This window comes from Antechinus flavipes, chromosome 1, assembly GCF_016432865.1.
Source record: "Antechinus flavipes isolate AdamAnt ecotype Samford, QLD, Australia chromosome 1, AdamAnt_v2, whole genome shotgun sequence".
In the NCBI taxonomy this organism is placed as follows: domain Eukaryota; kingdom Metazoa; phylum Chordata; class Mammalia; order Dasyuromorphia; family Dasyuridae; genus Antechinus; species Antechinus flavipes.
The window spans coordinates 706072432-706096907 of record NC_067398.1 but is presented as its reverse complement, the minus strand read 5'-3'; the positions used below and the strand labels follow the sequence as shown (position 1 = coordinate 706096907).

General features: G+C 50.1%; 2 protein-coding genes across 5 annotated transcripts in view; one reads left to right on the top strand and one right to left on the bottom strand.

Moving 5' to 3' along the window:
* Positions 1-703: 703 nt before the first annotated feature.
* RAB35 (RAB35, member RAS oncogene family) lies at positions 704-16387 on the top strand. 2 transcript variants are annotated; one of them, XM_051972915.1, is made up of 6 exons: positions 727-977; positions 6341-6391; positions 7064-7187; positions 12541-12665; positions 12753-12877; positions 13932-16387. In XM_051972915.1, exons 1-6 carry the CDS (start codon positions 926-928, stop codon positions 14058-14060), a joined length of 606 nt encoding a protein of 201 aa, XP_051828875.1. In that variant the 5' UTR covers positions 727-925; the 3' UTR covers positions 14061-16387. The 2 variants fall into 2 exon arrangements, with proteins under 2 accessions (XP_051828876.1, XP_051828875.1); XM_051972916.1 differs by lacking the exon at positions 12753-12877 and having other exon boundaries at positions 704-977; positions 13932-14038.
* Positions 16388-17290: 903 nt separating this feature from the next.
* BICDL1 (BICD family like cargo adaptor 1) overlaps positions 17291-24476 on the bottom strand; it is a 148718-nt gene continuing 141532 nt past the window's right edge. For 2 of the 3 annotated variants that reach the window (XM_051972914.1, XM_051972912.1), the window contains one exon: positions 17291-19116. In XM_051972914.1, the coding sequence (XP_051828874.1) occupies positions 18961-19116 (156 nt within the window). In that variant the 3' untranslated portion in view covers positions 17291-18960. The remainder of the gene's footprint in view (positions 19117-24476) is intronic. The other variant, XR_007949685.1, reaches the window with a different exon arrangement.

Here is a 24476-nt window from a genome sequence, read left to right as displayed (position 1 = left end):
AGATAACCCGGCCGGGATCCGAGGAGGGATTTGGATTCGGGTCCTTCTTTCTCTCGTATGCTCTCCGCGGCCCCTCATCATGCCCGCGGTGGAGCCTCAGTCTCCTCCTCTGCAAAGTGGGGGTAACTGCAGTACCTACCTCACGGAGTGGCCGGGACGCGTTACAGAAGTGTCCGCTAGCAGGACACCTGGAGGCGGCCGTAACGCGGCACTCGTCGTTCCGGTTCTCCCGCCCTGCGCGCCCCACAGCGACCGAATCCCCTCAGCCCGGAGGCGACTACGAGCCAGAGGATGGAAAGGGCAGCGCGCGAAAGCCCGCCTCCTCGCCACGCCTGCGCATTGCGCGAGTGCGGCGCGAGCGCCAGTCACGCGTGCGCAATAACTGAGCAGTCCGTTCTAGAGGCGGTGGCTCCGGCTGCGGCTGCGCAGAGCCCGACGCAGGGAGTGAGAGGAGCGGGGGAGGCGGGGCGGCAGCGGCGGCGGCAGTAGCAGCGCCGTCCGTTCGCCCAGAGCCGGACGGACCGAGAGAAGGGAGGGTGGGGTGGGGAAAGGCAAGCGCATGCGCAAAAGCGGGGGAAGGCGGGTCTGTGCCTGGAGCGCGTGCGCAGAAGCGTGAAAGGGCGGGGCGGCGCCGCAGGCGCGTGCGTAGTGGCGGTGGACGGGGCGGGGCGGGAAGCCGGGAGGCTGGGAGGGAGGGCGTGGGGGCGGGGGGGGCGAGGGGCGGAGGGAGGCGTTTCTGTCAGTTCCGGCTGTTTGTTCGGGAAGTGGATCCGCCGGGGCCCGGAGCTGCCGCGGATCGCCAGGCCCGCCCGCCCGCTCCCCGCTCGCCACCCGCCCCCGCCCCCGCCCTGCGGCCCTCCCTCCCTCCCTCCCTCCTCTCTGGCCCACCCGGCCTGGCCCGGCCCGGCTCGGCCCGCCGCCCGCCATGGCCCGGGACTACGACCATCTCTTCAAGCTGCTCATCATTGGCGACAGCGGTGAGCGAGGGGCCCAGGGCGGCGGCCGGGCCCGGACCCCTGGGCGGGGGTAGGGCGGCGCCCGGGGGCGAGGGGCGCGCGGCCGCGCGGGGCGAGGGGCGCGGAGCCCCGAGACCCCGACCCGGGCTGTGGGGAGGGGGGCAGACGGCTCGCGAGCTTGGCCTCGGACGACTCCGGCTGGGGGAGAGGGATCGTGGGGCCCGTGATCTCTGTCGGTCAGGGGGCCCGGAGGTCCATGACCTCTCTCGGAAGTGGCGGGTGGAAGGAGGCAGGGGTCGTTGGGTGAAGGTTCCGAAGGCCCGGGGCGACCTCCGCCCAGAAGGGGAGAGGTTGCGGGCAGTGACTCGGAATTGAGGTGCGGTGAGGACCGTGGGCTTGGGTATGTCCAGCTTTGGGGTAGCAGGGCCTTAAGTGTTGTCTTAACTGCGGATGGGGGGGAGGGGGCGACCCCTGCCCCGACTTACGGAAAAGGAAAAGGGTGCCGGGAAAACTGGGGTTCCTGTCCCCGACTTGTGACCTTGCTCAAGTCACTTTTTCTACGCCCTTCCCTGCCGCACCCCCTGCTGAGAAGGAAGCTAGCTTAACCCTTCCTCGGGCTCCCTGACCCCGCTACGAGGTCCTCGGAAAGGACAAATCACAGAGGAAGAAACCGGTTGGGAGGAGTAGGTGGCCGAGTTCGCAGCGACAAAGCTGGGATTTGAACCCAGACCCTCGGTTCCCGAGGCAGCCCGGTGCCCAGGGCAGTTCTGCAGGAAGAGAGGAGGTTTCTCTTTTAGCGGTGCCGCTCCCCTCGGTGGCTGCGAAGGGCCTTTGATGTGGTCTGGGGGGTTGGAGCCCAAGGGTCAGAGAGGCAGAGGAGGTTTGCGGTGAGGAGAGGAGCAGGTGTGGTAGGATTAGTGAAAGGGGAGGAGGTTGGGGAGAGGGGCAGCGTTAGGCAGTGGTCAGCGCCCAGGGTGGAAATGTCATGTGATCAGTGGCAGAGGCAGGGTTGAAAGTGGAGCATATTGGGTGTTATAAAAAGCTTCTGTTGGGGATGGTGCTGGCAGGGTGAAGGGATTTCACAAAATTGGACCTAGACAAAGGCAGTAAGTTGCTTACGGGAGTGATCCAGGAGAGCCGCTGTCCTCCCTCGTTGGGATGGCTGTGGTTTGGCTATTTGTGTGTCAGACAGCGAGCAGCTTCTGTGGATGAAAAAGATAGAGGCTGTCCGGGCGGGGAAAGGAGGGATCGGGACTCCCTCCTCTTCTCAGTTTCTCTTTCCCTTCTTGAGTAGAATATGCTTGTGCTGCCTTTCTTTTGAAGCTAGATGGCCTTTACAGCGGATTTGTACATAAGCCTTTCCAGGGGTTATGTTTTAGCTCCAGATGGGGCAAAGGATCGGGGAGAGGGAGAACTGTGACTGAAGGAGATTTCTTTCCCCAAAGAATTAGCGAGCTCAGTTATTGTGGTTCTGGGCCTTGTTCCTCAGAAAGACATCTGGATTGCGGGTGAGAAGGGTGAGTGTACTTTGAGATCTTAAAATGAAAAGCTGACAGTCCCTATCCCTTCCACCTTAAAAGCCCAGGAAGGTAGCGTTTTGGCCCTAGTTCCCACAGTACTTCTTAACATTGTGTATGGTGTGAAGCAGTCCTCTTTAGGTCCTGATTTATGTCGTTTGGCTTATATAACCCAGTCTAACATTTTGTTGTCTAAGGTGTGTAGGAATAGCAGTAAGAGAAAGTCTGGTCTGGCTCTGGGTGTACAGTGCATATATAGGCCGGTTGGTGCGCTTCTGATGCTCCTCAGCGCCGAGCGTGTTTGAGAGGGGAGTTTGAATGTCAGTAGTCTGACTTCACGAAGGACCTCGAGTGTCTGAGAGTTGGAACTGGGGCCATTAAGTGACCAGGAAGCTTATTCCCTCTACAAAGACTGGAGCTCTCCTGCCTAAAGCTCAGTGTTTCCCCTTGATGTTATCTTAGTTTAGGCTCTGAATGAAGAATGCTATGTTTGGGATTTACCAGAGCATAGTAGCCACTGACCACTCCCATCCTTCAATTTGCAGCGTAGATTAAACTGCTCAACCCACAGGGAAACATCAGCTGCCAAGATGTGTAGTCTCCTAAGCTTACCCTGCTCATGGCAAATGGGAGGGCTATGGTCAGTTGGTTTCACACCAACTGTTGTTGACCTTTTATTTTCTCTGTGGCTTAGGTAAATTGGTACCCTCATTTCCTTCCTTAGGCCGGGAGCTGTTAGATAAATGGTGTTTACGGATACTCCCAGTGAGGCCTTCCTCTGAGGGGCTCGGAGGAGCTGCTCTCTTGCCCACTGGAGTGCTTTCTCCAGTGGCCTTGGGTTTTGCTCTGCTCATGGCCTCTGCTTCAGCAGAGAAATAAGGAAAGCTTGGGATCTGACCATAGTCCTGGGATTTTCTGAGTCAGGCAGACTGACTGTCCTGGCTTCTGCTGAATGAGCCAGCTTCTAGAGGCTGTGGGAGAGGAGAGGAAGCTAACAAGACAGCTGGGCCTTGGGCAGAGCCTATGGGAAGACCCAGCCCAGGAGCCTTGTGCTCACTGCTCACTGCTCACAGCAGGAAGCCTCACAGATGACTGGGAGGATCTGAGATTTCAATGAGGAAGTGACAGCCCTATGCTTAAGGCTGAAGGGCTGAGCCACAGGTACTCTGGGTGCAGCACTGGAGAGTCTTTTTTCTTCCCTGATTCTGCTGGCTAGGGTTTTCCATGAAATAAAGCCCTTTGGGATACCAAGTCAGTTGTATATTAGTCAGGTTAAAGAAATACCTGGAAGGAATCTTTAAGGTGTGCTGAGAAATGCTCGATTGAACTAATGAATGAAATAACAATTGATTAAGCTCTGGGCTGAGTATAAAAACAAATCTGGTTTCTCCCTTCCAAGGAACCCACAGCCTAAAAGGGGAGCCAGTCCTTTGAGTGGGGTGGGGCCTGGAAGGGGCACTTTGGCCCTCACATTGCAGGGATGCTGATAGGGGATGAAGGACAGGAAACAGACAAACAGAAGCCCTCTCCAGGAGCTTTGGCTGAGTTTTTGGTTCCAGACCCGGAGGGATTGGGGGCAGGGCTGGTTATGACAAGATTTTTGGGTAATAGGGAAATGAAGCCTGGCTGATAGTTGCCAGGTGAGACATTTATCAACCAAAAAATGGTTTGGGGGCTCCGGTTGTTGAGTTTGGAGAGGTTCATTAACTCCTGGGTTTGATAGCATGGCATGGAGACATTTGACTGCCTTAAAGGTTTTTGGTTCCCATTCTCTGACAGGATCCAGTTCCAGAGATTTGTGGATAGGGTTCGATTTAGCAGAGTCTAGGGTGCTTTTTGAGACCTCATGGTAGGGCCATTGCCAAAGATGTGGCGTGTGGGTCTGGGGTGGGGAGATTTGGGTGTTCCTGGACTGTTTTGGGGCATGTGAACATGCCTGGGGGTGCTGAGCTCAGTATGTATGTGAATACGCCTTTGTAGAGCTGCTAGACTGGGGTGTGGATGGATCAGCATCATGGGCCAGTGGCCGCCTCTCCCTCCCACCCCCCCTGAGAATTTCCATCAGTAACAGAAACAGAAATGTGTCTAATGTGGCAAAGCAGAAGGCATACTGACTGGGTCTGGGACCCTTAAGTGCCAAAATGACTTGTGTGACAGTGGGGAAGCCTCTTAGGGGCTTCTTTTGTGGTTGCTGTTGTGGTTTTAATCCGTTAATTGAGGAGATTGGAGTAGATTAGGAGTTTTGAACCTGGAATCAAGAAGACCTGAGATTAAATCCATCCTCGGACATTTACTATCTGTGTGACCTTGGGCTAGTCTCTTAATCCTTGTCTCAGTTTCCTCATCTATAAAAATGGGAATAATAATAGCACAGATCTCCCAGGGTGGTTAGGATAACATTGGTTTAGTAAAATTTGAAGCACTACATAAGCACTAGCTATTATTATTGTTGTCTTTTAGGAGAATTGATTTTTGTAATTCTGAATTTATTTTGTGCATTTAAAAGTAGGATTCTGAGAAGGCAGAAAATATTTGTTAACTGACCACTGTGTGCTGGATTGTATTAAGCACTTTCTAAATATTATCTCATTTGATCCTCATTATAACCCTGGGAAATGGGTGCTGTTATTATCTTCATTTTACAGATGAGGAAACTGAGACAGAGATTAAGAGACTAGCCCAAGGTCACACAGCTAGTAAATGTCCCAGGATGGATTTGAACTCAGGGCTTCCAGACTTCAAGGTTTAGCATTTTATCCTCTTAGCTTCCTTTACTGAATCTGCAGGATTCAGCAGACCTGTAGAGAGAACTCTGATACAAAAAGATTAAGAACCTTTAACTAGAGGTTCTCTGAGCTTTCTTCTAGCTCTGGGTTACGTGAAGGACCGTGAATTTTATCCCCCATAGTTCTCGGTACTAATTGGATAGAACTTTGTACTTCCTTAAAGACAGTAGTTTCCTTATCTATAAAATGGGAATAATAAGAGTTTCTGCCTCATATAATTTTTGTGAGTCTCAAAGGAAATAGTATATGCAAAACATTTTGTAAGCGTGAAAGTTATCCATAAATAACAATTGCTTGTGGTGGCAGCAGATGTAGTAGTAAATATTGCCTGCTTGCCTCGACCCCCTTCCCTGGAACCCTCTTGGTTTCTTGCATCTTTTGGGCTGCTGCAGGAGGCTCCTGAGTGCAGGGGCCTGGAGCCGATCCCCGGGGATGATTCTTAGAGGGAAGAGAGTATTCTTTCTGTGCACCATCTTGACTTTGCTGTCAGCGCTTCAGGAAATTGAATTCAACTTGTGGGGTTTCAGGGATGGGTAAAGAGAGGTGATTGGATGGGATTGGGTTACCCTAACGGGGAGCTTGGGTACCTTTGTAATCATCATAAACGAGTACGGATGAATACAGAGATGGCCTGGCTTATATAATGTGGGTCTTTGAGTCAGGAATAGCTGGGTCTGGGCCTAACAGTGAAAAGTCATAGTGAAGGAGACCTGACTTACATAGCCATGTGACAATAAGTACATGCTGGGAGTTCTGAGAAAATCGTGGACTCTTGACCTTTTGACATGGAGTTGACATTTCTCTAGTCTGATATGGTTCACAATGCCCAGCCCAGGCAACTCTTGAGAGGATTATTGGGTGTGGATTATTATTGCTCCCTTTTCGGGAGAGACTGAAAGAGGCAGTTGGGATTCAGATTTAGGGTTCCGGATTCCTATTTGAATCCTTGCACTGCTCCTCTACCCCTTTAAAATGGCATGAATTTGCTGTTCATCCCTACCTTTGGCCCATCTACCTGCAGCAGGAAGAGCCTTGTTTGTGGTGACTGAGCGACCCTTAGCATTTTTTCCTTCTTTTGCAGGCGTGGGCAAGAGCAGCTTGCTGTTACGATTTGCAGACAACACTTTCTCAGGTGAGCAATGCCAGGGGACCTGCCAGGCTTTTTCCTCTGAATTTCCTTTTCCTAGAAGCCAAGAACATTGGCTCTAGACTTTTACCCGAGGAGAAAAGGGGGCTAGGGGAAGGAGTTGGTTTGGGAGGAGCTTGCGATGATAGTAGAGCACAAACCATCTCCAGAGCAAGGCACCCCCTAGGGCAAGGACCATAAAGGCCTCCATTGGCAATGGTGGCTTGGTTTATATTAGTAACCAACTGAGATATGATTATCCCTGGAAAGATGGGGAAGCGTTGAGGGGAAAAGATGGTTGTATTTGAAGTAGATTTTTTTCTTTTTTTCTAAGGCAATGTGGGTTAAGTGATTTGCCCAGGTCACGTAGCTAGGAAGTGTTAAGTGTCTGAGACCAGATTTGAACTCAGGTCCTCCTGACTTCAAGGCTGGTGCTCTATCCATTATGTCAGCTAGCTGCCCCAAGATGGTTGTATTTGCTTTGGGTCTCTAGAGCAGTTGTTGACCTCTGTCTTCTGGCTCTACCCATGTCCTTGGCTTCCGCTGGTTCTGTAGCCAGGTGAACTCTAGGAAGGGAGAGCCCAGCTCGGGTTGAGAGAGGTCAGCAGCTTGCTTCCCTGGGAGGCCTTGGCTTGTTCTCTGCCCTTAGAGCTTCTGTAATGTGGTCGTTTTGTACAGGCAGCTACATCACCACAATTGGGGTGGACTTCAAAATCCGGACTGTGGAGATCAATGGGGAAAAGGTCAAACTACAGATCTGGGACACGGCTGGGCAGGAACGCTTCCGCACCATCACCTCCACGTAAGTCTGGTAGGGGCGGGCTCCCAGGGCCCCTTCCTCACCTTACCAACTGCTGACCATTCATGCAACCTTGGGATAATGTCAAAGTCTGTCTCCCAGCACAAGGGAGCCACAGTCTGTCTTGTGGAGAGAAAGTAAACTTGTCTCGGGGCAGAGATGGTTGTTGCCCTCACGTTTTTCCGGTCTCTGAAACCTTGTGTACTCTGTGCATCTATCTTCAGAGGAGAAGTCGGCAACGGTGCCATCGAGGGCGGCTGGGAAATAACTCCTCTGCTGCTATCCCACAGGCAGTACCAGTCTTTTGCCTTTCTCTGGCCATGTTCTCAGCTGGGAGTCCTGCAAATGTGCTCCTTTTCCTGAGGCTCCGTGACATTTGTATTGTTTACTCTGAGCCATTTGTCCAAGGAACTGAGGCTTCTCCAGGATTGTCCAGGCCTGAGTTCACCTTCATCTGGGAGCCACCTTAGACAGGAAGTGGTTTGGGGCAGCAGGGGTGGAGCTGTTGGTTAGAGCTCTTCAGCTCTGCCTGTCAGGTGACTTACTACTACCCAGCCATCCTTGAACAGCATCTCCGTCAGTTCTCAGCTTCAAATAATGGGTAAAATCTAGTCCTGATTTCTCCCAGAGCAGGATATCTGGGGGATTTGTACTTACTAGGATATTTAAGTAGGAGTGATTCCTTTCCTCCATTGGGAATACAAGTGGCCATCTAGCCTTAAGTCCTTTTTATATTCAGCGCATTATTCAGATTATTGCTTCTCTAAAAGGGAAGGTTTCCTCCCCTTCCTGTGTGTGCCCTCAGAGGCCTGGGAGCTCATCTGAGGGGTTGTAAGTGAATGATAATAAGAAACTAAGCTCGGATATGAACAGGACTGTCCATGATTTTTCTGCTGTGAGGAATGCCACCTGCTTGTGGCTTGGAGTAGACCTTGTCGCTGAAGTCACTGGGGTGGCTGTGACACTGGTGTTAAAGGCTACAGCCATTTAGGCAAAATGTCTTGGAGTTGCTTTCTCATTGGATAGGCAGCTCTATTTGAGGGGTTCTCTTGTTCTCAGCAGACAGAATGAGAAGGCCCTGAGAGTGAGCTGCACTCGTGGCAAAGCATAGCAAAGACTGAGGGGAAGCTGGGGCCTTGGGAGGCCCAGATTTCGAAGAATGTCCAATGAAATCCAGGAGTCCGGGATCTGTTATCACAGGAGCTTTGGCTTCCAGCTAACTTCTTCACTGTTTTTCATGCCCTGACCCCTTTGGCAGCAGCATGGGATGGGCCCTTGCTCAGAATCAGAGTTTTTGATTGTTTTTTAAAATTCATATTTGAAGAAGATGCTGTGTTTTGGTTAGAGGTTAGTGAAAATATAGATTTTTTTTTTCTCATCCCAGTTTTACTGGTGGACATGTTTGAGTTCTTGTGGACCTAAAGGACCCCAGGTTAAGAACTCCCATCCTAGTTTAAGTTTCCTTGTCTTACAGATGAGAAAGCCAAGTCACTGATGAGACTAACTGACCTTAGTTTGCAAAATGCTTTTTGTTGAGAATCTCACTGATCTTCACAGTGACCCTGTGAAACTAAAACCAAAGGTGCCATTTCCTCTATATTCCAGATGGGGAAAGTGAGGGGCAAAAATGATTCTAAAAGTCACGCTTTTAGATGGGAAGGAGCTAGGGAAAATGGGCTCCTATCACATTTTGAGGAGTTGGATAAAGCAAAATGAATTCAGAAAAGCTGGGCCTCTAATTAAAAGGGAGACTTTGGATGAGGGGGACTTCTGCAGCCTCTTGCTAGAGGTGAAATTTAAAACTCAGAAAAGCTTCCTTCACAGGGGGTCTCTCCTGGTCCCCCTCAGCCTTCATGAAATGGGTCTTTTTGCTTTGGTGTCGTTGGCCTGATCTGGAAAGTGGACCAGAAGGTCATCTTCCCTCATTTGTCCTCTTCACGCTCCTCTCCTTGTTCCACGGAGCTGCTGAATGGATGTTCCTGAGGGCAGTTGAGGGTAATTGGCTGGAAGGGAAAGCTGAGGCCAAAAGAACAACCCACCTGCTCATTTCTGGAGAGAAGAGGGCTATCCTGGTACCTCGGCCACCCAGTTGTTTGTGTCTGCTGAGGCAGAGCCTGAAACCCTGTCTTTGCTCTAAGAGGCTTCTCTTTTCCAGGGGTGCATTATAGGAATTCAGGTTGGCCCAGAGAGGTTAGGCACTCTGCTCCAATTGTTCAGAAGATTGCAGAAATTGCAATCTTCCAGAGTTTACTCTCAGAGACAGAGACAGAGACAGACAGACAGACAGAGAGAACTACACACAGAATCGCAGAGATTGTGTGTGGGGGGGAAAGGGGGAGGGTGTTTGGAAGATAAAAGGCATATTCTAGGTTCTAAAAAAAGAGCCAGTTTGTCTGATTCATAGGAATTAACTAAAAAATAAGATCTTTACTAAGCAATAGTTTAGTGTACCAACTTCTGGTATATCACTTTTGGTGACCAGGACTTGTTACCCCACAAGGTTAAACTCCTCATTGTGAGGTTGACTGACTAGGCCTCGGGGCTGGTTCCACCAGGAGGTGATAAGAAGCAGGATTCTGATTGCCTCGTCATCCTGTTCTCTCTGAATGCCCCATGCCTCCCCGAGATAAGAGGCCAAGGTCTTTCTTGGCTCCCATCTCAGCCCAGTTACATCCACTGGCATTCGTTGAGTGGAAGCGGTCTCAGAAAGCCGAGCTTCCAAGATGACAGAGAGTCGAGCATCCTGGAAGAAGTATTGGCTTCTGGGAGTCTGTCGCTAGCTCAGTGTGGGACTTAGGCAGTTAGTTTACCTTTCTGAATCTTAATTTACCTCATCTCTCAAATAATTGGTTGGCCTGGCTAATCCATGAGGCCTCTTTTGGCTCCTCTCTTCCTTGATTCCCTGAGGACGGAAGCACAAGAGAGACAGCCCTATCCCTGGGGGAGGATAGGATGTGAGAATAAGGCAATGGGGAAGATTGCCTTCTGGGGGTTAGGGACTGGGAGCTTGGAGCTGGAGCCTCATCGTGACCAAAGACTTGGCATTCTTCAGCCGAGAATTTTAAAACTTTATTTTCCTTTCAACGTTTCCTCTCCTGGCACGAGGATAGTTAAATGTGTCATATTGGCTGAGACTTCTAGCTCTTTTCCTCCTTTTCCAAGCTTACCTCTCTCCTCCAAACTGCATTTTGAGTTTGATCCCAGAAAGGGAGACCAGGACTGGAAGGGGATGGTGATCAGAGCAGGGACTGTTCTCTAGGAGGTCAGGCTCCTTTGGGGGCCAGGTGCAAAGCTAGCTTATGGACGAACTGATTTCCACACCAGGCCCCTCATTTTTTGATGGCCCTAAGGGGAAAATCAGAGTGGATGCCAGCCGAGTATCTCGAGAACGATGAAGGTGAACCCCAGATGAGAGCTCCTTACTGGATTAGTGGGACTGTGACTTTGTCCTATTCCTACCCTTGGCTGAACCCACAGCTGCATCAGTGCTTCATGGGAGGAGCTGATAGACAAGGTTGAGTTACTTACTCTTTGAGATAATTGTAAAGTATTTTGCAGAGCACCTGGCACATAGTAGGTGCTTAATAAATGCTTGTTCCTTTTTCCCCTTCCCAAGAACTCTCTCCATGGTACCCTTATCCTACCCCCCCTTCCCTTTCCCCTTTCCTGTAACAGGAGTCTTCTCTGAGGGAGAAAAAGCAACTGACTGGCTCAGGTTCTTGCCATCACCACCAAGTGAAAGGTCTGGGGGAGTAGCCCCTTATTAGCAGGAGGGAGGAGAACTCTGCTTTCTTCCCAGCCTGGCTGGCTGCTGTCCTTGATAAGCTCTGGCTGCCTTCTGCGGGGGAGAACTGAGGACTGGGGAAGATGTTCTTGCTGCGGCCCCAGAGCCAGGAGCTCTCATCTCATCACGTCTTTGATAAGTCTTGGGTCTGGGTGTATTGCCAGTGTGGGTGAATGAAAACCTCACAGTGGGCAGCAAAGTGGATCCTCTTGAGGCTACTAATGGTCTTATGTTTTATTTTTTTTTTCCCCCTCTTTTTCCTTTTTGAATGACTTTTTTTTTAGATTTTAAAAAGGCTCATTTTCATAGTCAGCAAAACAGATTACTGCATTTACCATTTCTCTGTCTTAGCCTGAATCTCGAATCTTTCCCCTCCAGAGTTCTGGCTGATCATTGTGCACAATTCTGAAGTCTTACAAACTTGTTTATTTTTACAATGATATTATAGAATTTTTTTTTTAAGCCCTGGTTTTTGTTAGTTCAGTCTGTATCAGTCCTAGCAGGTCTTCCCAGGTTTCTTGAAAACTGTCCCTTTTGTCATTTCTTCCCACATAGGGATATTCCATGGCATTCAGATGCCCTAATTTTTCAGCCATTCCCCAGATTCTCCTCTTCTTTTTCTTGGGCTTGGCCCGTAGGATTATTAAGGAGGAAGAGGAGGAACAGGTGATCCCTCTGGTAGACAGGAAGCTTTCTGTGTGTCAGGGGATGATTGCAAGGTCTCCCCAGGAAAGAGCCATTCTAGCTGAGCTCTGAGAGGCGTAGCCAGCTGTGGAAACTGCAGGGAGGAAGAATAATCTCCACATCTTCATGTAGAACCAGGGTCCCCGAGCTCTCTCTTTCGCCCTGTTCTCTGGCATGATCAGTTGAGTGTTGGCCTTGGGTTCAGATTTTGCCTCTGAAACTTAGTAGCTGAGTGACTCTGGGCAAGTTACCTTTTTACTTACCTGTAAATTGGGAGTTATGAAACCCCTCTTTCCCAGGATTGTCATGAAGCTCCAATGAACCAAAGAAGAGAAAGGATTAAAATGCTCCACAGATGCGTTTGTTAGGACTTTGAGACCGCGAGGCTCCACCGAAGGATGGAGGAAGGCCGGGGATATAAAAGCATTTGGTCAGAGGAGGCTGTGTCCCGCTGGGCTGGGAGGGCCTTGAGACCATTCCTGGGCTTCCTTCTTCCGTTCCTTCTCGGAGGCCCACGCCAGGGCCAGGGCCAGGGAACAGGGATGGAAAGCTCCCGTTTGCCTTTCGAAGAGGGCCCCGGGTGCCGTCAGGCTCTTGTAGGGCAGGGGGCCGAGCCCTGCTGCCGGGAAGTCGGTGCTGTCTAAAATCTGACCTGACGGGCCATTGTTTTGAAAGAAGGTTGGCTGAAGGTGTGTGGGCCCAGGCCTAGGAGGAGGCAGGCGGACGGCCTGAGGGAGGGCTGGGTGCCCATCGTGCCTTAGCCCTCGTCTCGTGGCCCCTTTGAGCGTATTTGGCTGTTGTCTCTTCCTGCCGTTCCTCCTCTCAGCAGCAGGCTGCCGGCTTCTAGATGGCTGCGCAGGTCCTGATGCGGGCCCTTCTGCCTTCCAGGTATTACCGAGGGACCCACGGGGTCATTGTGGTGTACGATGTCACCAGCGCAGAGTCTTTCGTCAATGTCAAGCGGTGGCTCCATGAAATCAACCAGAACTGTGATGACGTGTGCCGGATATTAGGTGAGGCTGAGCCGGGTGGCGGCTGGGGTGGGGGGTGGGGGACTGGCTTCTCCCCGGGGGCTCGTCTCACCCTGATTTGCCCTTTAGTGGGAAACAAGAATGATGACCCAGAGCGGAAGGTGGTGGAGACGGAAGACGCCTACAAGTTTGCTGGGCAGATGGGGATCCAGCTGTTTGAGACCAGCGCCAAAGAGAACGTCAACGTGGAAGAGGTAAAGCTCTGGCCTCCCAAGGGGGGATTCTGGGGGAACAGTCAGCCTTTAGGACTAGCATTTCTTCTTGGGAAGGCTCCACAGGGCCCCAATTTCTGAACCTCCCTGGGTGCCTTGCCTCTAGCTTAGTGCTTCGCAGTACTTCCCTAGGTCTTTGGTGGTGGCTGCCGCTTAGCAGCCCGGCTTTCTGGGGAATTCATCTACCTGCTCAGCCCCAAGCTCTCCTCTACCCTGTGTTGGAGGAGGTTGTTCAAGTTATTAAAAGAAATCTCGCCGGCAGGAAAAAGCCACTTTTGCCATTCATAGGGAGCAGTAGAGGGGAGACCGATGGCCTCAGTAGTGTTCCCGGGGCCTCCCGGTTTCCCAGGTGCCATTGCAGAACCTCTGCCTCTCCCGGGGTACAGATCTGCCTTTTGCTTGGTGCAGGGTTTGGGGAATGTGATATGGAAGTTATTGAGTGTCGATGTTCATCATAAATGGTGACAGTGGTTAAAAACTCTCTTTGCATGTGTTTTGAAAAAACACTATTATAACGCTATTATAATTAAAAAAAAAAAAAGGAAAAGAGAAAAAAATTGGTGACAGTGGATGGCGAGCTGCCTGTGGGCCTCAAGCTCCCGCAGGCTCTTCCTCTGTAGTCTTACTGGGCTCCTGCTGTGCTTTTGGGAAATTCTGGAGAGCCGTGGCCATTCATCCTGTGCTCTTTCCTGCCCTCTTTTTCTAAGAATAACAAGAAAACCAGGAGTCCACAAGTCCCCAGCTGGCTCTGGAGCATTGTTCCTTCCTGTTGGGACTGGAGTGGGAGCTTGGGGATAGATGCCAGGGAACCCAGTGGAAGGGTTAGTTGAGGGAGGAAAGGGGTCTGGATTCTCAGCCACTGCACGTAGGTTGGAGCTTTGGGGGCTCTCGCATGATCTCGATATGACTGCACTCTGCAGAGGAGGCTGCTTCCAGCTCGCAGAGGGGGAGCCCTTGGCCATTACTATCTCTACCCCGTCTCCCCTTTAAACAGTATTTCTTATGGATGTCTCTGGCCGTCCCCTGTCTGTTGCAGATGTTCAACTGCATCACAGAGCTGGTTCTCCGAGCAAAGAAAGAAAACTTAGCAAAGCAGCAGCAGCAGCAACAGAACGATGTGGTCAAGCTCACGAAGAACAGTAAACGGAAGAAGCGGTGCTGCTGATGTCCCGCCTGTGCTGCTGCAGAGACTGCGCTGTGGCCCCTCTGCCCGCCCACCCACCGCCCGCCACGGGCCCCCGGGGGGGGAACATTCTCAGTTTCGTGCCGTTATTTAAAGATGTTTTTCTCCACGTTTTATATTGGGAGGTGCCGTGGGCACTCTTTCCTCCCCTTCGAGTGCCAAGAAGGTGTCGGATGAACTCACCCTCTCCTCCGTGCTCCCCTTCTGTCCCGGGGCCAAGGCACCCACAGCACGGGTGTGGACGCTGCCAGCTGAGTGGACTGATTAACCCAGAGTTTGTACATAATGTATATTGCTTTAACCAGCTGCGCCATTCTCGTTTTGCTCTGGCTTTTGCCTCCTTCATGCCAACCCACCAGGACTCTCTCCTTCATTCCTCTTTTCTCTCTTCCTTCCTGGACACAAACAGCTCCCCATATGTCAGGATCAGGGCCTAGGCTTCTCTCCTGTCCCTTCCGACCGGCCAGACAGGACCGGGACTCTGGTCCCCTGCTCGGGCCGCTCCATCGTGCCCCTTGCGGTTTTTTGGATTCTGCTCCCATGTTGTGAGCCAGGTCCGAGATGAGTCTTTACCTGGCAGATTCCGGCCTGCTCCTCTCTCCTCCTCACCTCCACCTCCTGCCCCTTCCTGGCAGCTGGGGAGCCTCTTGGGTCTGCCCCAGTCCGGCCCTCTCTTTCCACCTCTTCCTCTTGGGTGTCTCTGTGAAGTTGAGTCCTGTCCTTTGGCCAATGGATATTACTTTTTGTCTCCTGGTCTCCTCAGTTCGCAGAACTGCAGGCACGGGAGCACCTAGGCTCTTAAGTTTGTACCAAAATGTTTAAATTGCAGCAGAAAGCCAGGAGTGAATGTGTGTGTGTTGGTCGGGATTGGGGGGTGGGGGTGGGGGGAGGAGGGCAAGGGTTACAGATTTTTTATAAAGGTAATGAAGCCAAATCAAATCATTTGAAAAAATCCCTTGGCCCTGTCCCTTGGAGCCTCAGGGGAGCAGCAGCAGCAGGTAGTGGCAGCGCCCCACCCCTCAGGTGGCCCATGGGTTAGAAGGACTGAAACAAATTAGAAATACCGTAGCCCGCGTTCCTCATGCTCTAGAACAACTTTTGGGACTGTTTGTTGACAGGGCAGGGATGGAATGGGTTTCGGATCTTGGGCCTCAGTTTCCCCAGCTGTCCATCACCGGAGTTCTTGAGTAGTTTGAGGAAGGGATATATGGGGCTGCTGGCCCTGGGAAAAGGACCCTCTTCACTTGGGTGACTGATTTAGATGGGATCATTGACAACCCAGTTCCTTGGTTCAAAGGAGAATGGGGCCAGGTAACAATGGTCAGCTTCTTGGGGATGGGAGGAAAGGGCGCCGGGGCAGAGATGGGGACCCAAAGCAGCATCTGAGCCGCTGAGCATAACTAGCACAGTCCCACGGGCCCCTTGGAGCCCCGGCTAAGGTTCTCTGCACTTGAATCCCATACCTCCTTAACACCCCCTAAAAAAGGATCACGTAACATGGGAGTAATTTATGTTCTCGCTGCAACTTACTTTAATAGATTTTTTTTTCCTAAATGATTTCCAGGCAAAGTTTTGATTGGACAATCACATCACGGATCAGTCACTGCAGATTTTCCATGTAAACACTGTTGGGCGGGTTTTTAATCAATAAAAACTGGGGATGTCGTCTACCCGGTCTCCTGGTCCCAGAACTGCCAAAAGCTTTTGCTTCTCTCTGGGCCTTTGCTTCGGGGCAGTGGAGGGGGAGGAACTGGATTGGGATTTGGGATGGGGATGGGAAGTAGGCTGGTTAGGGAAAGTGCTCTGGAAAAGAGAAGACTTGAATTGTTGAATTAGAGGGTGGGGCGAAGCCATCCCACCTCCCTCCTATTCATCCCGTGGGGGTGGGGTTTGGACCCGAGCTGGTTCTCTGCTGCTTAGGGCTGTGCTGGAGATGAGGCCGTAGGCACCCCCAAGGGATGCCTGCCTGCCTGGTGGCTGCAAGCACTGGATTCTGTGAAAATCGGTTGAGGAGGTGAGGGAGGAGGAGGCCTTCAAAGCCAGGCCCAGGTGGTGGGGTGTGTTTGGTGGAGGGGCCAGATCAGGTGGTGTAGAAAGGCCACGTGGACGACGGGGAGGGCCCGGAGGGAGGGGGCTCGGTGGGGAGGGCAGGTGAGGGGGGAGGGGCCGAGGCCCTAGTCGATGCAATGGGAAAATTCCTGTCAAACAATGGAACGTTTCAGTGGTCTGCTAGGATTATTTCTGTATTGAAAGTTTCTAATTATGCTTTTTAAAAAAAATACTAAAAATAAAGGTTATAAGCTGCCAAATCCTTCCAGGGTCTGTTTCCTGTCCTCCAGCTGTGCTCTGGGCTGGCCCTGGCTCCTTCCCATCCCATTGTATACATACCCAGCCCTTGTTTGTTCTCTGCCGGGAGAGTGAATGGTCTGGTAGGGTTGACTGGTGCAGGTGCAGGCACCTCCCACCCTGGGAACTGCTTACTAGGAGCCGTTCTCCAGTGGAAGGCTGGTCTGGACAGGGAAGCGCTGTCGGGTCGGAATTGGCCGGGAGCTGTCCGCGGCGGGAAGGGGGCGGGGGACGCCAGAGGAGCGTTAGGCGCTGGTTCCCACTGCCTTTGTGTGCATAGATGTACCTGGAGGGACTTTGCTCCAGGGCTGTGGGCACTGGAGCTTATTTTTCCCATCTTGCTCATTAGGGGATGCTGTAGCCCGGCTTTAGCCTCCCAGCTGGCCAGGAAGATTATATTCACACTGGCTGTAATCCAGTGATGACTCCCTCTCTATTGCAGCAGTCATCCAACCAACCGCAAGAGAGTCTGGGAAGGAGGGATGGGGAAGCTGTTTCCTTACAGAAGGAGGCTCCCCCTTCCCCCACATTCAAATCTTTCACCATTTTATCGATTTGTAGTTTGGGGATTGGATTTGGGTTGAAACATGCGACCTTGGATACATTGAACCTCAGTTTCCTCATCTGTTAAAAGAGGGAACTGGATTAGTTGGCTTCTGCAATCTCTTCTACCGTTGGATGCGGACTCCTTTGAGTTGGCCAGAGGCAGTGAGTGGCACCCTGTAGGCTGGGTCTGCACCCATCTCTCCAAGCAGATGTGAGACCCCCCCCCCCCTCAGTCTGTGGATGGGGGCTGGGCTGTCCCCGTAGGATGACCGAAGAGTGATTCTGATCCCAGAGCCCAGAATAACCAAGGCCAATGCAGCTCTGTAGAAATTCATTTTATTCTGATTTGGACTATTTACAAAAAGCTGTGGATCTTTGTTGTTTTCTTCTAAAAATATGCCTTTATAGATTTTTATATATAGAATATGTATATTATAAAATCCATACATGTATTTACAGGATTGCTACATACAAAAATTCCAGCCCTGTGGTATGTACATATCTAGATCCGTTCTTCCCGCTGGTCCCTGCTGTGCTTTCCTCCATAGAAGCTCTAGGAGGCCGGATTCTATAGCAGCTTGCAGACCTGGGGCCTGTAAAAGCCTCTCTGGATGCAGGGTTGGGGCTGCGCAGCAGAGAGGGCTCAGTTGCTGCTGCAGAGGGAGAAGCAGCAGCAGGTCAGAGGGGAGAGAAGATGAAGGGAGGGTTGCTAAGAACCTCCCCCTTTACCCTCAAACTCCCTTGGGGTCTGGGGGTGCCAAGGACGGAGTGACCCGGGCTGCCTCCCCCTCTTCCCCAGCAGCCTGCTGGGCACAGTGGGTGGTGTCTAGCTGAAGGCCTCACACTGGAGTGATCCTGCCCAAGGAAAGCTTGCTCAGTGGGTGGGGAAGGACTCTGGCCCCGGCCCTGGCCCCGAGGCCTAGCTTGTGTGGAGAAAAGGGCTAGAGGCACCCAGGGCCAGGGGAGGTCCAACGCCCCCCAGGAAATAGGAACCAGAAAGCACTTGGGTTGCTTTTTGCCCCTACGCCTGACCCCGTCTCCTTGGGGGCGAGTGCTCTTCCCTTGCTAAGGTTATGGGGAGAGGGGTGGGAGCAGTGGTCCCCGGGGCTCGGAGCCACGAACACACAGTGAGCCTGAGGGAGTCCTAGGTAGGGCTTGGAAACAAAATGAGTGCTTGTGTGTGCATTGCCCGATGCAGGAAGAAACTGCCTCCTCCCTCCCCCGTGGCCCCGGTGGTAGAGTAGGGAGCTCCCATCCGAGCCCGCCTGCCCCCCTCTCTTTTGGAGGACCAGGTTTAAGCCTGGGATACCAGCCCTGGATGCCACGGGGCGGGATGGGCTGGCTGCAGCCAGAGAAAGATGTTTGGTGTATCTCAATCTCTGTCCCCTGGGCCCGACTGCATCAGACTCAATAGCAGGGGCCCTACTGCAGCCTTTGAGCTTCTGCCCTTAGGACTAAGCCCTGAGGAGGCAGTTTAGGGGGTCGGGCCTGGAGCTCCGGTCCTGGGAGAGATGGGAAGCCAGGAGAGGGCCTCTGAACGGAGTCCCCCCCACTCCCCACCACGTTCCCAAAGTGAGGTGGAGGGGTGTAGGCGGTTCATCCCCTGCCTGAGGATCACAGAGGCCCCTTCTCCTCTGAGAGACTCTTAGGGACTCCCATGGGCCGGGGCAGAAGGAAGGCGGCTTCCTCACCTGGGATTAGCTACCCGTGGGACCTGCGGATGGGCCTCCCGAGAGCTGTCGCTTTTCTTCTTGGGGAGATCAGCAGCACTAGTGTGTGTGGGGTGGTTCCAGTGCATACCTGTCTCAGCAGGCTGCTCCCTCTCCCACAGAGGGGAAAAAGTATGGCTCTCTGTGGGACGGGCAAGCTGGCAGGCCGGCGGACCCCCAGCCCCCGGGGCGGCCAAGCTGGGCCGAGCAGTAGTGTTGCGTGGCCGGGCCCAGCTGCCTGCCCCCTCCCCTCCCTCAGTATCGGGTTGCCTTCTTCCAGTTTAAATTTTCCTGAAGAATGAGAAGAGCCCTTTGCCTTCAGCCCCGCTGGGCTCGTCCCCCCGGCCGTGGCCACTGGAGAAGGACGAAGCGGGCCGGCTCCGTTCCTTCTGGTGTTTATCCATCAGCTGCTGGTCGATGACCCTGTGCATGTCGTCCTGTAGAAGAGGGGAGAGAAGTGGTTAGGAGCCGGGACCCCGTCCTACAGGATGAGGGGAAGGGGGGAGAGGCTGAGGTTAGGAGGATGAGGACAAAAGATGAGATGGCCTCTGTACCTTCTAAGTCGAGGCTGCTAGACTTGGATACTGCCTTTCTGGGTCTGACTTTCCTTAGCTATAAAAGGTGGCTAATAGCATCTCCGTCCCAGGATTGTAACTGTGACATCGACACTCGTAAAGCACTTTGTAAACCCAGAGAATTGCTGACTGCGATTATTAGGATTATTACTCCTAGAATTGCTGGCTACTATTATTATGGTTATTACTCCTTCAGATCCAGGCACAAGATATTGCTGATGACAGGCTTAGAATTTCCCCATCCAGCCAGTTCTCACATCTGCAGCTTCCTGCTGGGACCCTCCCCAGCTCTTTTTCTTTTTAATAATAACTTTTTATTTTCAAAATATATGCAAAGATAGTTTTCAACATTCACCCTTGCAAAGCCTTAGGTTTCAAATTTTCTATTTTCTTTCCCCTCTTCTAGACAGAAAGTAATCCAATCTATGTTAAACACGTAATTCTGTACATATTTTCACAATTATCACAAGAAAAATCAGATCAAAAAGGAAAAAAAGATGAGAAAGAAAACAAAAAGCAAGCAAATGACAACAAAAAAAGGTGAAAATACTATTTGTGATCTATACTCAGTGCCCATAATCCTCTTTCTGGATGCCGACGGCTCTCTCCATCTCCCCATCCACTGGAACTGGCCTGAATATTCCTATTGTTGAAAAGAGCCCCGTCTACCAGAATTGAGCATTGCATAATCTTCTTGTTCCTGTGTACAATGTTCTCTTGCTTCTACTCATTTCACTTAGTATCACTTCCTGTAAGTCTCCCCAGGCTTCTTTGAAATCATCTTGCTGATCGTTTCTTACAGAACAATAATATTCCGTAACACTCATATACCATGATCTATTCAGCCATCCCCCAGCTGATGGGCACCAACTCAGTTTCCAGTTCCTGCCACTACCAAAAAATACATTTTTGCCCATGTGAGTCCTTTTTCCTCATCTCTTTGGTGTCCAGGCCCAGGAGAGACACTGCCGGATCAAGGGGATGCACAGTTTTGTAGCCCTTTGGGCAGAGTTCCAAATCGCTCTCCAGAATGGTTGCGTCAGTTCACAACTCCACCAACAATGCATTGCTGTCCCAGTTATCCACCTCCCCTCCATCATTTACCATTATCTTTTCCTGTCATTTTAGCCAATGGGAATGGTATATAGTAGTATTTCAGAGTTGTCTTAATTTGTATTTTTCTGAACAACAGTGATTTAGCCAGCTCTATTCTTTAGGATCCTGATCCCTGTCCATTCTCTCCAGACACCACTCATCCTTCTCTTTCTTGGATGAATTTATTTATTTTTTCTTCCTCTGGATTCTACAATGTACTTTTTTGCCCCAAGTTGGAGATCCCCCAACTTCCCTAAGAGAACAGCTGGAGACACTGGGCAATTTCTCTGGTTTGCCATTAGCCAAAGAAACAACACCTGGACTCTCTGGGGCTCGCTTCCTTCTGCTTCCCCAAAGAACAGAGACTAAATCAATTCTCCCTTGTTCCTTGCTAAGTACTCGGTCTCTCCATTTCCACTTTAGGCCATTCACATCAAGATCTCTAGAGCCTAAACTAAGGAAAGACAGGATTTTTCCCCCTTTAATTGATCCCAGCTGGCACCTGTTCCCCCAGCCCTGGCGCTACTTGTGACTCCTGCCAAGGCTTAGGGGCCTCCTGGTCTCTCACTTAACTTATACTGGGTAGGCTGGTTCTCCAGCCTCACGGCTGCCAAGGTGAGCAAAAGATGGATGTGCTTCAGCATGCCAGCCTTTCTGCCTCCTTTCCGCTGTGCCCTAAGCCTGTGCCAGGCCTGCTGCTACCAACCCCCACGCAATTATGAAACACAACATTCCTGGGCACACGATTGCTTGGGGCCAGGGCGGGTCTGGTGCAGATGGGGCTTGTTGGCCAAGAGGGGGGGAGATGCTCCCTTGACCTCCATCATTCCGGCAGTGGGGGACCCCCAACTCTGCCCTTCGGAGCAGATGGTCTATGGATGACATGTCCAGTTCTAGAGAGTGGAAACAGATCTTTGAGGTTCTGTTCTTGCCTCTGGTATAGCTTCATTTAAGCTAAGTCAGTTCTTAAACTGATGTCCAGCGGTCCTTAAATAGATTTCAGGGGGTCTATGAACTTAGATGGGGAAAAAAATTGCATTTTAATTTTTATTATTTGTTAATGATAAGCCATAATTAAATTGTAATCATTTATAATTTACATATAAATAATACATGGTAATTATTTATAATTTAGGTAGGTGGCCCAGTGGGTAAGCTGCCAGGCCTGCAGTCAGGAACCCCTGAATTCAAATCCAACCTTACACATTTCCTAACTGTGTGTCTTTGGGCAAGACATTTGACCCTGTTTGCCTCAGTTTCCTCACCTGTAAAATGAAATGGATCCGGAAATGGCAAATCACTGCAGTATCTTTGTCAAGAAAATCCCCAAAAGGGGTCATAAAGAACAGGACAGGACTGAAAAACAACTAAAGGCTAAAAAATAATTTTATACCTTTAATAACATTATTCTGAGAAGGGACAGCTTGCCAAGGGGAACCATGACAGACAACAATAAACCCTAGACTAGAAAATATTAACAAAAGTGTTTGGAGTTTTTTGGTGTGTGGAGGAATCATCCCTTGGTCTCCGGAGGAGATTCATCCATCTTTATCTAGTCTGACGGCTGTCCAGCTTGTCCTAAGGGTTCTCTGGGAAGGAGTCCCAGTAATCCCTTTGCAATCCTGGAAACGCTGCATAAATGTTAACTATTATGGTACTTCTAATACCCAATCCCAGTCCTGTGCTTAATTCTCATGGTCCCCAACTTCTTTTGCGTTTTCCTCTGTTCCTCTTGCTTTAATTGAGGGTCATCTTTGCTTTTGCCCCCATTGGGGTGAACATGGCTTTGCCCATGGGTAGTAACATTTTGAGGCCTTAGGAAGCCCTCTGCCAGTCCTCCAAGCATCTTAGCAACAACAAACTGGGAAACTTTCAGATGCTGGGTGTGGCCCACTCCGGGTGGGTGCCGCCCCATTTGGGTCCAGTCACCTGTCTGTTCCCTTTCTTATTAAACAGAATTTGCCTTTATCAGTTGACTAGAGGACACCCTCGGGTGCTCGGCCCGGGTTCTGAAATGGCTAATTATGACTTGGGTCCTTTAAATCTCACTTACTGAAAAAGTTACTGAAGGCCAGAGAAAAAAATTCATTATGTTCTATACAACCAGAGGCAAGGGCACCAATGGGTTCTCTGCCTCATATCTCACAGATTTCCAGAGTTGTTAAGAAGTCTTAGAGCCATCCAGACAGCCCATACCTGAATGAGAATCTCATTTGACAAAGAACCCAATAAGTGAAATCATCTAAACATAGCCCCAACTTCTCTTCTGACTTTTAGACCCAAATCACCAATTGCCTATTGGATATCCAGAAGTGGATGTCTCATTGACATGTCCTCAGTGGGTCCGAAACAGAACTCATCTTTCTCCCCATACCCAGCCTACTTCCCAACTCCCCTATTACAGGCAAGGACCGAACCATACTTCCACTTGCCAGGTTCACAATCTAAGTACCATCCTAACACTTTCCCTTTATTCATTCATTGAGTAATTTTAGTAGTAATTTTTAGTATTTTTTTTAGTATTATTTTTAGTAATTTTTTTAGTATTTTTATTAGTAATTTAGTAAAAAATAATTAGTAAAAATTTAGTATTTTTAGTAAATTTAATAAGCATCAACTACATGCTGGACATTGTGCTAAACTCTGGGCTCTCCAAAAGAGGCAGAAGCCAATTCCTGCCCTCAAGGAGCTTATATGTATACAGAGCAAGCTATGTACAGATTAACTAGGAAATAACTGAAGGAAGCAAGTCATTGAATTAACGGTAGTTGGGGAAGGCGTCTGTAAAAGAGGGGATTTTAGTTGGAACTTAAAGAAGCCTCCAGGAGGTAGAGATGAAGAGAACATCCAGAAATGGAGGATGGCGAGAGCTAATGTTCAGTCTCGAGATGGCTTTCACCAAGTGCCGTTATTTCTATTTCTTCAATATCTGACATCGCCATCACCTAGACAGAACTACCTGTCTCACAGTCTCTCTGTTCCAATGTGTTTTTCACTCATTTTGTATCTTCCTAATTTGCAGATCTGATTAAATCTCCTGCTTCCCTCTCCTCACCTTAATAAACTCCAATGGCCCTTTAGCACATTGAGGGTCAAAAATAAAATCCTGTTTGGTTTTTAAGTCTTTCATTACCTGGCCCCTTCCTACCTTTCCAGTCTTTTTATGCCTTCCTCCCTGATCCACACTTCCAGGATCCAGTGACTGATTTCTTTGGGGTTTCTTGCATGTACCAATCCACTCCCAAATCTTCACTCTTTCACTTCCCAACCCCCTAGCCTGAAATGCTCTACCTCTCCACTTGGATTTCCTGGCTTCCATCAAGATAGCTCAAATCTCCGCTCCAGAAAAAGCCCCTCATTGCCTCCCTCCCTCCAACTTATCTTTGGAAATTTTTAGGAATTTCTTTTTATTTCCTATTTATTCCCATTTATAGGAAATCTATATCTCCTATCATGTTCATGGTTTTTTCATGTTGTCTCCTCATTAGAATGTAAGCTCCCTGACCATCTTTTCCCTTTCTTGTAGTACAATGCCCAGCACATAGTAGATATTGAATAAACAAATAAATAATTGGAGGTTTTTCAGTAAGGTGGAAATCACTCCCTACCTCCCCATCAGCCCATTCCATGTTTATTAGGCTGTAATTATTGATGAGTTTTTCCTTCCGTGGAGCTTTCTGCCCACTGTTCTCCATCCTTCCTTCATTCCTAGTTCTGGGGCCAAGCAGAACAAGTCTAACCCTTTTAAGATACAGCTAGCTTTCAGATGCTTGAAGCATCATAACTGATGTCTCTTTTTATGATGTCTCTTTTTAGGCTTCTCCACCAAACCAAACCAAACAAAACCAAAAAACCAAAACACCAGAACAAGCCAAAATCCAAAACACTTAGTTTCTTCAGCTGATTTTCCGCGACAGTGTTCTCAAAAGTTTGGTCTCAAGACTCTTTACACTCTTTAAAAAATAATTGCGGACCTACACCCCAAGGTTTTTTGTTTATGTGGGTTATAGCTATTGATATTTACCATACTTGAAATTATAATGCCTTAGTATTATTATGAAAGTAATTCTAACCTTAAGGCAGGTAAATGATAGAGTCCTGGTTTTGAAATCAAAAAGACTCATCTT